At 34.1% G+C, this 13975-nt stretch overlaps 1 protein-coding gene across 1 annotated transcript in view; it reads left to right on the top strand.

Moving 5' to 3' along the window:
* Nucleotides 1-13975, top strand: part of Myh15 (myosin heavy chain 15) — a 147856-nt gene that overhangs the window by 92543 nt on the left and 41338 nt on the right. Inside the window, exon 29 of the mRNA XM_063224911.1 lies at nucleotides 6286-6404. Within this exon, the coding sequence (XP_063080981.1) occupies nucleotides 6286-6404 (119 nt within the window). The remainder of the gene's footprint in view (nucleotides 1-6285; nucleotides 6405-13975) is intronic.

Genomic DNA, 13975 nt, shown 5'->3' with positions numbered 1-13975 from the left:
TGGAATAACATTTTTTGAATTTGTAATAATGAAACTGCATTCTGTTTAGACTCAATTACAGCTTGCATCTGCCCAATGGCTTACACTAGTGAACTTATAGCATGTGTGCAACAGAGGACACACAGAGCCCTCTCTGTGGGCACATGAGCCAAGTTGCCTCAGCATTGTGCCAGCAGGCCAGTTTAACTGGACTGTTGGCACTTTGTGATAAATAAGTGAATTTTGTGCTGCAGTTTGGGCAATGTAAAAGTTTTGCCATCACTGGCCTAAATAATTGGCCCTTTCTTATCTTTCTGGCCTCTTCTATTTCATGGGTCTTCTCTCAATCTTCCCTAACTTTAACTCTTGACTGTACTTCAAACACATTCCTACCTTCAAGTCTTGGTTTAGATCTTTCCTCTTCCTAGAACTCATTTTTAACTCCACAAAGACTTGGAGATAAGAATTAATCAAGTAGATAACTGAGGAAACATAGTATGATCCTTTTGAAAGTTAGCATTTGAACTCTGTCAATTCACATGTTCAATGTGCTGTTGTGTTCTTTTAAATACTTTTTGTATTTATTACCTTTATTCAAACTTCTTACTTGTGACATAAAAAAAATATTTTTTCTATCTCCCAGAAAGTAAGATCTACAAAGGCAGGACTGTTTATTTTGTTCCTGATGCATGTCAACTTTCTAGACACTACCTAACACTTATTGGAGCTCTGTAAACTTTGATAAATTATTAAAAAAACAAATGGAAGAATCCAAGCCAGCTCCCTGCATGTACACTGGCTGCCATTGGGACTCTCCTGCAGGTAACCAGCATGGGCAGGGAGAAACAGCCAGCCCAGCACCCATGTGCATGCAGGGTGCAATGGGGACTCTCTTGTGGGTAGCCAGTGTGAGCCAGGAGAACCAGCCAGCCATGCTTTGTAGAAGCTGCAAGTGTCTTAAGAAGCCCACTCCACACTTCAATGCTTCCTAAGGAACCTAAGTTGGGAGAAACCCAGGTATCTGACCCATTACCCTATACTATGGATAGGTAGCCAACATGGGAAGTGCCTGGGACCCCATAACCCACTCACCCAGAGGAACCTAGGAAAATATCAAGATGAAGGAGCAAAAGGCAATCTCTGGCCTCTATCCCAAACAGAACAAATCCAGGAGATATAGACATGGAAGAAAGTAGAAGTCACACACCTGAAATTTCTGGGATGATGGAAACTGAAGTAAAGAAACTATTTCATAAGAGTGTAAAAAGAAATCAGATCAGAAACAACATCTTAGGTGAAAGAAAAATGACAAACATAATAAAAAGGATGCTGAGCATATCTAAAGAAGATATAGATAAAAGCAGAACATAGGAAAATGAGGGAAACCTTGGATGAAAATATAGAGAAGACCTGGAATGCATGAACAGACTCAAAGAGATATCCAGGAAATTAAAAACTCCATTGAAAGTTGGCAAAACCTCTTGAAAGAAACTGAAGATAAACTTTCAGATGTTGAAGAAAGGTTTTGCAGCTTGTAATTGTGAAAGGAAAGATCTCTTAAAAGTAACAAGGAACCAGGAAATAACAATTCAATAGCTGCAAGATGATGCAAATAAAAATCATTTAATAGTGATAGATAGTCAAAAAGCAGGAGTCAATACAAATGACATAAGTCCTATTTACAGAGGTAATTGCAGAAAACTTCCCAAGCATAGAAAAAGGACCTAACATGAAGATAAGTGAGGCATATAGAACTCCAACTAGTCATAACCAAAATGAGTCTACACCCAGACATATAATAATCAACATCCCAGAAATTCAGAACAAGAATAGAATGTTAAAAGCTGTTAGAGAAAAGAAACAAATCACCTACAAAGGAAAACTCATCAGAATCATAACAGACTTCTCAACACAAACATCGTCAAGAAGAGCATAAAGTCAAGTTTTTCAAGCCTGAAAGAAAACAACTTCCAACTCAGATTGATAAAATCTGAAAAACTATTTTTCAAAATTAATGGAGAAATAAGATATTTCCATGACAAAGAACAACTAAAGGAACTCATGACCACCAAACTAATCCTACAAAAATCACTAAAGGATATTCTATTGAGAGACAAAAATTACCAGTCCCAGGAACAGCAGCAGAGCAGGGTCATGGAGTGGGGCAGACAGTTCAGTAGAGTATTTTATAATGGAAAGTCCTTTTCACTGCACTACTACTTACAATTGAAATAGATAAGATATGCTGTTGCTTGCTTGGTTGGTTCTACTAGCTGAGTGCTTTTTCCTTAATGTTAATCTTCAACATATAGAACAGGAGTATGGTGACATTTTATTTTTCTTTATTGGTTTAGCTCCAAGCTGTGGTTAAAATGAATTGATTCTTTATCTTCCAACCTGTCATCTATACCTAAATTCAGGAAATCTCAGATTTCTTCTGTTAACAAGGGTCAAAGCTAAAATAAAATGAGTTAGCAAAATTAAAAACCAGAAATCGTGAAAGGTGAAAATATTTTTAAGTTCTAGGAAGGGCATCAAATAGTTTTATTTTCTGTACCATTGAGAATGTCAATGTGTGACTTTCACAGCCTAGAAAAAAGTCAGAGAATATTTGTGTGTATGGCTGTGGAAGGAGGTCTGTATAAAACTTGTTTTAATAACAACTGGATATCTCTCCATAATTATTGATTAACTAATTATGCATATTTTGTTAAGGAAATTGATGAGTAAATAAGTGAAATGAAATCAGTATAATCTGATAATTCCCTGCTTAGGATAGATCTTTTTCTTCCCTCCTTTAATTCTTACTCTTGCCTTTTTGTTTTTGTGTAAATTAAATCAAAATATGTACATACCCAAGCTTCCTTTTGTCTCAGGATTTTTGGTTGCTTTTCTTCTACTGCCAAAGATTCTTTCTTATACCCTGTCCTATGAGCGGCTCATATTTTGCTTCTAGAGACCAAGAATGAACATAAATAAACAATGTAAGTTGGTACTGATCCTGCATAACTGTTTTGTGAACTTCAGTCACCTAATGGAGTTCCTTTTCCTTAGAATCTCTTTAAATAGGATGTTTCACCCAGATATTTATGTTTGGTGCACAGACTCCCTGTGTTCCTCAGTACCCTTCAGGGATCTATGAGGTTTAAGCTATTTCATTATACTCCTTAGATGGATTGCTTTTAAATTCTTCTTTCACTTCTGTTGATAGTGCAAAAGTCCTGACAGAATTGCTGGAGCCTTATCACAATTCTACCCAGCTCTCAGTTTACTAGTAATCACTGCATCACAAATATAAACTCACAATTTAAAACTCAGTTTTATTTACGAAGCTCCTTAATGAAGCAGAAAAAAATAAATTTTGCACACTAATTCTAAGTATGTATATAACTTTTTAATACTTGGTGTGATACCATAAGAAATATACATAAATAATTTCTGTTTGATATTCAAGTAAAATGTTGGATTGTCTGAGTTCCAGGCTTGGTGGTAATGTGGAAGAATTACTGACTGACAATGCTTATTCAGGTTTATACACCTGATAAAAGGCAGCCTATCACTTCATGGAAAACAACTGGCAACTTGTGTTGTCCATAAAATAAGAGCATTTAGGCAAAACTTGGGTTTTGGAAAACATATATACTCCAACCTGTGTTTTAATGCTTTAAATTCTTAAAGACTATTCTGATGAGATTATTGGTGTTAGTAACGCATATTTTTATATTGTATGTGATACTGTGATTTATTGTATACAATGTGTGTACTACATATTCACCCTTCCTGGCTTCATGGTACATAGATCTTAAAACTCTTGAAATCTGTGGAGTGATGAGTATCTTTTGTATGCTTATAAGATGCCTGGTGAATGTAACAGCCTCTGGATGAAGGCAGTTCTTCAGAAAGACCATGGCACTATTAGAAGGTTGGTACTTTTGGCCTAATCCCTGAGATTTTGGGAGGAAAAAAAGAATTCAAGTTTAAATTAAGCAATAGTGACCAATGATTTAATCAACCTGCTAAAGAATGAGGCCTCCCTAAAACCCCCAAAGAAGTAGACTTTGGGTTGTCATTGCTAAGCATATTGTGGCTCCTGAACAATGGCAGCCTAAAGAGGGTATGTATGAAACCTTTGCACACCTTCTCCCATACCTGGTCCTACCTTCTCTTCCAGCTGGATAGTCATCTGTATCCTCTGCATTAAACAAGTAAGCATAAATAAGTTTCTTTGAGCTTGTGAGGATACTTTAGCAACTTAATCTAAGGAGAAAGTCAGGAAACTTTGGTATACAAGTAGTGTTTTGAAAATATTGGTGAATGGGGCTGGGGGTTTAGCTCAGCGGCATAAGCGCCTGCCTTGAAAGCAGGCAGTCGTGAGTTCGATCCCCGGTACCGGTAAAAAGGAAAAAGACCAAAAAAAAAAAAAAAATATTGGTGAAAATCTGGACTTGCGATTGACAATCTGGACTTGTGATGACCTCTGCTCATAAAGACAGTGAGTTAAGTAAGGGAAGGTCTTATGGAACTGAATTCTCAACTCACAAATCTCATGCTACCTCCAGGTAAACAATGTCATAACTGAGTTAAATTGTAATATTCATTAGAAAAATCTTTTGGTGTGTAGGGAAAACATACCTGGGATCATAAATGTTGAGTGTTTAAGAGTACAGAGAAAAAATGCTTTCTTTTTTCCTCTTTTACAGTATATAAGGAAATATAACAGTATCTGGAAGGACCATACAATTAAATGAATATGTCTTTTTTCAAATTAACCCTGCATGATGTGACAAAGTAGGGACTAAAGATTGGCTCAAGTTTAAGATCAATAAATTTTAATTAATGTAAATGAATAAAAAAACTTTATATGGTTTGATTGCATATTATTACTAACTCTTAAAATACTTTCATTTGTTGAGTTTTGTTACATTATCAAATGATGATCAAAAATGTCTAAAAATGATTAACTATATCACCATGCATTTCCAATAATAGTTAATATAATATATAGAACTATATTATTCTTTTTAGTTTTTTGTTTTGAAAAAGTATTGATTTCCTTCCTTAATATTTATATATTAAATGTTAATACTGTGTCATTTAAATTATGATTTTAAAATAGATTAATGTATATTTTAAACTCCTGTGTTCTAATTTCATATCTATGTCATTGCCATAAAAACTATATTAAAATTTTTTAGACTCTTCAGTAATTTTTTAAGCAGAATATGTGTTCCTAATACCAAAAAAGTTTAGAAAATACTCCTTATACTCAAATATATTCTTACTTGTGATGATGAAAGTTTTATAAGTATTTTATAGACAAAAGAGTGGGAATCATAAGTACAATGGTCTTTTATTTTAGTACTAAAGATTGGATCCAGAGCTTGGCAGAATATTATGGGTTTTTAGTGTTGAACTGATTGTACTAATAGAAACAACTACTTTTTCCAGGTGTGACTCAGCCTTTAGTACCATTTCTAATAACATTGGTGATCCTGCTATAATTAATCAATTTAAGCTGGGAGGTAGTTTATAAAGTGTTGTACAATTTTCCTCTCTCATCAACCACATTTTTTGCCATTTAATCATTATTACTGATATTTATTTAGCAACTCAGCCTGCAACAAACATTTATAGTCATTTAATTTTCATTTTTATTACTTTGTTATCTTCATTTTATAAATGAGGCAAAAATTGTAATTATATACAAATTATATTGCCAGAAATTGGTGGAGCCAAGGATGATAAACAAGAGAGCATAGCATATGAGAAAGAATATTTTCTTCAGGACAAGAATGTAATTTTAAGCATTTTCCACCAATTAGTAAGATCTCTATGTTTCTATTTTAGACATATTAAGTAAGTGCCAATAGTTACTTCCTCTGTAAAATGGGAAATAATTCTTTCAGTATTTAGGAGTTATGAGATTAAGCTAATGTATATAAAGCGCTGACAGAATAGAAAATTCTCAGTAAACAGTAGCTAATATTATCTGTTACTTACTATTAAAAATCAGCTCTTCTTGGGGCTGGGGATTTAGCTCAGTGGCATAAGTACCTGCCTTGCAAGTGTGTGGTTGTGAGTTCGATCCTTGGTACCGATAACAAAGAAAAAGACAAAAAAAAAAAAAAAATCAGCTCTTCTTTTAGGAATATCTTGTGAGTCCTACTGATAATAAGATTCCCAGATCATTCCCTAAACATCAAAATAGTTGGGTAGGAGTCTTTCCCATAATGATAGTGAGTTAAGTAAGGGAAGAAAGAGCTAAGGAAAACCAGGATTCACTTTTTTTGTGAAATCTTTCTGCAGGTGAATGCCTAAAAAAACTGGAAGAAAAGGAGGCCATGCTAAGTCAACTTTCCAGGGAAAAGAACCACTTCATTCAGCAAATTGAAGAGCTGAAAGGGCAGCTAGAAGAGGAGACCAGGGTAAGGCATCTGTTCTTTCTCACCAATAGCTTGACGGCGTGTTAAACAAACACGCACACACAGGCACACACAGTCTATAGTGAGTCAGAGTAAGTGTCTTCCCCTGTAAAATAAAAGACACTGCCCTAGATGTAATGAGAAAAACCCACGTCAGACCTTGTGTGTTCGAGGAAGAGCTCTGATGATTGAATGATCTTCCTCAGTGATTCAAAACACTTCTATAGCTTGTCAGATTTAGAACAAAGTACGTGTTTCCATTTTGCATTCTTTCACAGGTCAGCAAGTCTTTATATTCAGTCGTCTGAACTGCTTACAAAAGAGTGAAATTTAATTAAAAGAGTGGAATAAAATAAATAGGACTGGATTAGTTCAATATTACTTTTAACTTTTCAATAAATTATAGAAATTAGTCGTATATATATAGAGAGAGAGAGAAAGAGAGAGAGAGACAGAGTTGTTACTGACCCCAATGAAAGTTTAGTAACTAACACAAGAAATGAATTCTTTGAGCCTCTATATTAAAAACTCTTAGTTCATATTCATAGTCCCTTGTTACAAGACCCCAAAGTACCTCACTTTTGTGTGATCTCATTGTAAAGTTATATATTCTGAGAGTCGAGTAATAAAAGTTCATCCCATGGAGTGGAGTGGAGGTGAGTCTTTGTTTTTAAATATTGTACCATTTTATTCCTTTCACTTCTCATTTGCAATGCTATACATTTTTACTTCTTGAAAACTTTAAATTTTAAAAATTGGAATTATTTCTGTAATATGATGTGTTTAACTCTTCTGGGAAGATACCTAGAAGGGGAATAGTTGGGTCAAATGGAATTTATAGTTTTAGTTATTTGAAGAGCTCCATACTGATTTCCACAGTGGTTATGCTTGTTTACATACGTACCCATGTTTACAGCGTTACATTTAATCATGTAGGTCCATAAACAGTGAATAGAGAAAGAAAATGTGATGTTTTTATAAAACCGAGTACCATTCTGCACTAAAGGAAGATGATCTGAGTCATTTATAGGAAAATGGGCGCATCTTGAGCCCATCATGTTAAGTGAAATAAACCAGACAACAAGTTTAAATATCATGATTTTGTTTATATAAGAAGCCCAGATAGCAAATAGCAAATTAAAAGATATATAATAGGAAGTTGGCAGATAGAACTTTTCCATCAAGAGATGGAAGGACAGGAAAGGGAGGAAAGAGAAAGAACATGAGAAAAGGGTTAAGGTTATGTTGGCGTACCAGCTCCGCACAAGGAATGGAAACGTTAAGTACTGCAAACGTCCACCAATCAAAGTTTAAAAACTGAAATCTGACATTCTTACTATATGTACGGCATGCAATATTCTAATTCAGTACAGGGGTATGATGAGCAATGATCAAATCAGTGTAGTCTTTCCATTTCTTCAAATGTTACTATCATTTCAACATGTTAAGACCTTCAAACTCTTCTCTAGTCGTTTTGAACGCATCATTAATTGTTGTTAATTATAGTTGCTGTATTGTATATAACAATAGAATCACTTCTACCTGTCTGTGTTTTGGACCCATTATTCTCTCCTTCCCCAGGCTCTACTGACTTTTACTCTGTTCTCTGCTTCTATGTGACTAGCATTTCCGGTTTCTGCAAATGAGGGAGAACATGTCGTATTTATCTTTCTATCCCCGACTTATTTCACTTAGCATAATGTCCTCTACTTTCATTGATGTTTCTGACAATGACAGTATTTCATCCTTTTAATAGCTAGATAATATTCCATTGTACATATATACTTATGTGTGTGTATATATAGGCACACAATATTTTTATCCATTTATCTGCCAGTGTACATATTGATTGGTCACCTACTTTCTGTGCATACTAATAAACAGGGAGATCAGGTCTCTGTTGGATGCAAAAATGATACATTTTTTGGATATGTACTCTGTAGTGAAGTTGATTACATGTAATTCCATTTTTAAGGAATGTGTTTTAAGGAACCTCCATACTATTTTCCATAATGACTGCATTAATTGACCTTCTTGTCAATAGTATATGAGAATTTCACCTTTTCTATAGTCTCACCAATACTTTTTTTGGGGGGTGGTCTATTTAATGATAGCCATTTTAGCTTGAGCGCGATGATGATATTTCATTGCGGTTATGATTTGTATTTCCTTGATGATAACTGTTACTGAATAGTTTTTCACAAACACGAATACCTTGGTTTATAAGTGTTTCTGTTCTGTGAACAATTCAGCTAACAAAGCATTAGGCAAAAAATTTTTTCTGTTCACAAAGTCTATATAGAATGAGGAAGACAACTGCAGCCATCTTCCCCAGCATCATGGAACAAATGAAAAAAGACCAAAAAAAAAAAAAAAATCAAATTTGTGAATCAAAGCATCACTGTACTTTTTGACAAATTCTGTAATATTTGAGAAATATCTATTCAAATCATTTGTCCGTTTTAAATTAGCTGTTGATTTCTTTGGGTTCCATATATATTCTGGAAATCAGTCCCCTGTGAGATAAAGCCTTTGCAATTTTTTTCCCATGCTGTCGATTGTCGCTTGGCTCTGCAGATTGTTCTTTTTGCTACTCAGAAACTTCTTAGTTTGATGTAATCACATCTGTCTCTTTTAGCTTTTGTTGTTTGTTTGGCAACTTAATCAAAATGTCTTTTCCTATCTTCCTATCACAAATTGTTTTCCCTATGCTTCCTTCTGGTGTTTTCAGGGTTTTGGGTCTTAAATTGAGATTTTGATCCATTTTGAGTTAATTTTTGTGTATGGTGAGATGTAAGGGTCTTAGTTCATTTTTTATGTATGTCAATATCCAGTTTCCCCAGCATGATTTATTGACTGCCCTTTGTTCAGTGTAGAAAATCTGTTGTCTTTATTTGTATTTATTTATTTATTCTGAGACAGGGTCTCACTATGCATTTCAGCCCAGCCTTGAGCTCACTTTGTGTCTTAGGCTGGTCTCAGACTTGCAAAGATCCTCCTGCCTCAGCCTCCCAAGTGCTGGGATTACAGATGTACACTACCATGCCTGGCTTAATCAGTTGTCTTCAAATAAGTTAACTTCAAGGTTTTTCATCCCATTAATTAATTTGTATATCTGTTTTTACACCAGCATGCTGTTATGTTGATTAGTATAGCTTTAGTATGTTTTGAATCAAGTATCATATTTGTTCTAGCTTTATTTTTTGTTTGTTTATTTTGTTCAGAATCATCTTGGCTATTCTGAGTACTTTATAATTTCATATTAATTTAATGAGTTTATTTACAATTCTGTGAAGAATTTTTTTGGAATTTCCATGGAATTTTTACTAAACCTTGATCACTCTAGATATTAGACACTTTAAAAATATTCATGAACAATGGGATGTCTTCCATTCTTTTGCATCTTCTGTGATTTCTTCTATCAGTGCAGAGATCTTGTATTTCTCTAGGTTTTATTTGTGGTGGACACCATAAATGCAGCTACTTTTTTTTTCCACTACAGGGTCTCTAAATTGTAGCTTAGATTGGCCTCAAATTCTTGATCTTTTTGTCTCATCCTTCCAAGGGTTGAGATTACAGGCATGTGCCACCACACCAGGTTGACTTACCTTTTTCAGCTATTTCATTATTGGTGCACAAATGTTAATATTTTATAAGTTTCTTTTATATCTTTAAACTTTGCTAAATTTAATAGCAACAATAGTTGTTAAGTGGAGTCTGGATATTTTATTGTATAATATTTTATCATGTTCAAATTAGAATAATTTAATTGTTTTTTTTTCAAGTTAGATACCCTTTTATCTCTTACTTATTACTCTGGAAAAGAATTCCTTCCATTTTACTTCTTTTTAACAATGATAGATAGGAGTGTTAGATAGGAATCATATACTTCTTTTGTTATAAATCTAAGTTCTTTCATCCTTTCTATACAGCATGATGTTCATTTGAGTTTTTCATATATAGACTTTTGTATTGAGGTACATTCCTTCAGTATCTATTTCCTTTGAAATTTTCCTAAATTATACTGATTTTTCTGTGTCTATTGATATGGTTACATATTTTTATCAACCTGTTAGTATCCTGTATTATGCTTCTTGATTCACATATGTTGCATCCCTAGAGTAAATTTCACTTGATCATGGTTTATAATCTTTTTGATGGAGTGCTGATCTGTTTGATAGCATTTTGTTGCAAACTCTTGCATCCATGCTTGTCAGGGACATTGGTTTTTAGTTTTGTCTCTCTCTGCCTCTTTTCCTCATTTTTGTGTATGTAACTTTTTGTTTTCCTTTGGAATATGTTTATGGTACATCATATTTACACTCATGTGGGGAAACTGGTACATACATTTCATATATTGACATTTCCAATCTCTTTTCTCCCAGCAATTCTATCTGATCCACTAGTCCTCTTCTCCCAGTTTCTGCCTCCTAGTTTCTCACCATTTCCCTTTAATTTCACTCTTTATTTGTATTTGGGTTTTTCTTATAAGAGAAGCCATGTAACATTAATTATCTGTGTCTATTTCACTTAACATTGTGGTCTCAAAATCCATATATTTTCTTGTAAGTGAAGAAAGTTTGTTTTTCTCTATAGCTGAGTAAAATTCCATTGTGTACATGTATATCATTTTCTTTATTCATTTGTCTATTGATGGGAATCTAGGTTGTTACCAGAGTTTAGATATTGTGAATTGGGCTACAAAAAACATGGATATGCATGCATGGCTATAGTATAATGACTGTTTTTGACAATAAACTCAGGAGAGATGTAGCTTGGTCAAATGGAATTTCTATTTTTATTTTTTTTGTGGAGTCTTCATACTAACTTTTGTATCAGCTTATATTTCTATCAACAAAGAAGTATGTACCTTTCCCCCCATATCCTTGTGAACATTTGGTATTTATTGAATTCTTGATAATAGTCATTATGACTGGAGTAATATGGAATCCCAGAATTGTTTTTATTCGCATTTCTCTAACAGCTAAATATACTGAACATTTTAAAATGTAGTTCTTAGCCATTTATACTTCTTTAAAGAGTATCTCATTTTATAGGTCTATTGTTTGCACTAAGTCATTTGGAGTTTTGGGGGTCTGCTATTTAAATTCTTTTTGTATTCTATATATTAGTCTTCTATCAGATGAAGTGCTGGCAATTTACCCCTTTTCTGTGGGTTGTCTCTTCACACTTTTTTTGTGTGCAGAGACTTTTTAAATTCATCATAATCCTATTTGTTGATTATTGGCATTAATCTTTGAAGTGTTGGAGGGGTATTCACAAAGTCTCTGCTAATGCCCATGGACAGAAGTGTTTTTACTATGTTATCTTCCAGCAGTTTCAGCATGTCTGTTTTTATTTCTAGATCTTTGATCCATTTTGATTTGATTTTAGTACATGGTAAGAGATATGGGCCTAGTTTCATTCTGCATGTGAAATATCAGCTTTTCCAACATCTTTTATCCAGTGTATGCTATTGCCTCCCTTTTCAAAGATAAGATGGCTAAAAGTGTATAGGGTTATTACTGTGCCTTCTATTCTATTTCATTGGGCTATATATGTATTTTTATGCTAGTGCCATGTTGTTTGTGTTACCATAGCTTTGTAGTATATAATTAAGATGCAGAACTGTGATGCTTCTTACTTTGTTCATTTTCCTCAGGAATTTTTTAGCTAGTCTGGGTCTCCTCTGGTTCTATACAAATGTTAAGATTTTTTTCTAGTTCTTTGATGGATGCTATTGGTAGTTTGATAATTATATGTTACTTTTGAAAATATTGATTTTGCTTATCCATTAATGGCATGTCTCTCCATTTGTTAACCTTTTTCAAAATCTTTCTGCAGAGTAATATTTTCATTAGAAAAACCTTTAACCTTCTTGGTTAGGTTGATTCCTAAGTATTCAATTTTTTTAAGCCAATGTAAGATCATTTACCTGACTTCTTGCTCAGTGGTGTCATTATTGGTGTGCAAGACCATCCTTGTTTTTTGTGTCTTGATTTTGTATTCTACCACTCAATGAGTTTACTAACTCTGAGAGTCTTTCAGTGGAATTTTTAAAGTCTTCAATGTGAAGTATTGTATCACCTGTCCATAAATACAGTTTAAGTTCTTCCTTTCCTGTATGTATGTTTGGATATATGTGTATGTGTGTGAATATAGTAGTTTATTTATTTATTACATTTTTTGCCCTGCCTGCCTGTTCTGGCTAATGCTTGGAGAATTATATTGAAGAGGAATGAGACATTGGACACCTTGTCTTGTTCCTGTTTCAGAGAGAATGTTTTCAGTGGTTCCCCATTTAGTATGATATTGGCTTTAATCAGTGTCATAAAGGGCTTTAATTGATTTGAGCTACTGTCCTTCAATACGTATTTTCACCAAGGATTTCATAATGAATGAATGTTGAATTTCTCAGTCCCTTTCTGCATATATTGAGATAATCATGTGATTTTTCATCCTTGACACAATTCACATGGTAACATTTGTTGATTTACGTATGTGTTGAACATTGTAGATCAGTCATGATACAAAACTATGCTACTAAACTAGAAATTTTTAGCAAGTGATTTTTTTCTCTGTAATTTGCCCTTGCCTTTGGGTATGTTTCAGAGTGCACACACCTACTCTACCTACTGAAAATATTGGATTTAGTACCTATTTCTGCCTTTCAAAGAGAGTAATTACTAGCAATAGCAATATCCAAAGAGCCAGACATATATCAACATTTAATTTAAAACTTGTTTTGCAAGTTTTCAATTCTTTAAGTAATTCAGGAAAATGAAAGGATACTACTGATGAAGGATCAGCTAGGATCTTAGAAAACAAAATGGGAAACTAAAATCAAACAATTTAAAGTAACAAGAAAAACAAAGAGGTGAAGGAAAAATGACACAACGGATTTTGCTGATATTATTTTTATGTAAGTGGGGAAAGGAGGTTTGAGAGGTCATATGACAGGGAGAAAGAAAAGAGAAGTATGTAAGTGGAATAGGAATGTAAGTGGAATAGGATGACGTTTTTAGATAATTACAGATAGTACACATCTCTGTATGTAGAAACCCAGTGTTGGAAGACTCAAGAATTGACCCTTGTTGAGGCAGAACCCAACACATCAAAGTAAATCACTGTAGAAACTCACACTATAATCCACACCCATACAAAGTTGCACACACTTATCCCCCACATTCACAATTTCAAAATGAGTCTGAGCGTACAGACTGCTGATTCTCTCTCATAAGCCAGCTGTAGGCAGGTTTGGAAGGAGAGCCAAACCTCTACCCAATTATTTTGCTGCTGTATTTAGCCTACTGTATACCAGGTGTCTCTGTTCTGCTTATGATCCATGGTGAGGCAATTATTCTGCTCTCTCCTGTGGGTTTCAGCCAGGGCTTCTCTGAAGGTTACATACTTTAAGCGTGTTCACCCCTTATACCATCATACCGTCTCTGGACCTCTAAACAGCAGCATTTTCTTAGATTCAAAGATCCAAGATAACTCAGTTACTGTCAACCTGACCTGACATCTTAGAAGTCCTGAGTTCAATTCCCAATATTGAGTAACCATGACAAATG

The sequence above is a fragment of the Cavia porcellus genome, unplaced genomic scaffold, assembly GCF_034190915.1.
Source record: "Cavia porcellus strain 051 isolate PalLab524CR breed Dunkin Hartley unplaced genomic scaffold, mCavPor4.1 scaffold_15, whole genome shotgun sequence".
NCBI classification, from domain to species: Eukaryota; Metazoa; Chordata; class Mammalia; order Rodentia; family Caviidae; genus Cavia; species Cavia porcellus.
Note: the sequence above shows the minus strand (reverse complement) of the source record. Positions and strands in the feature narration are given on the sequence as shown.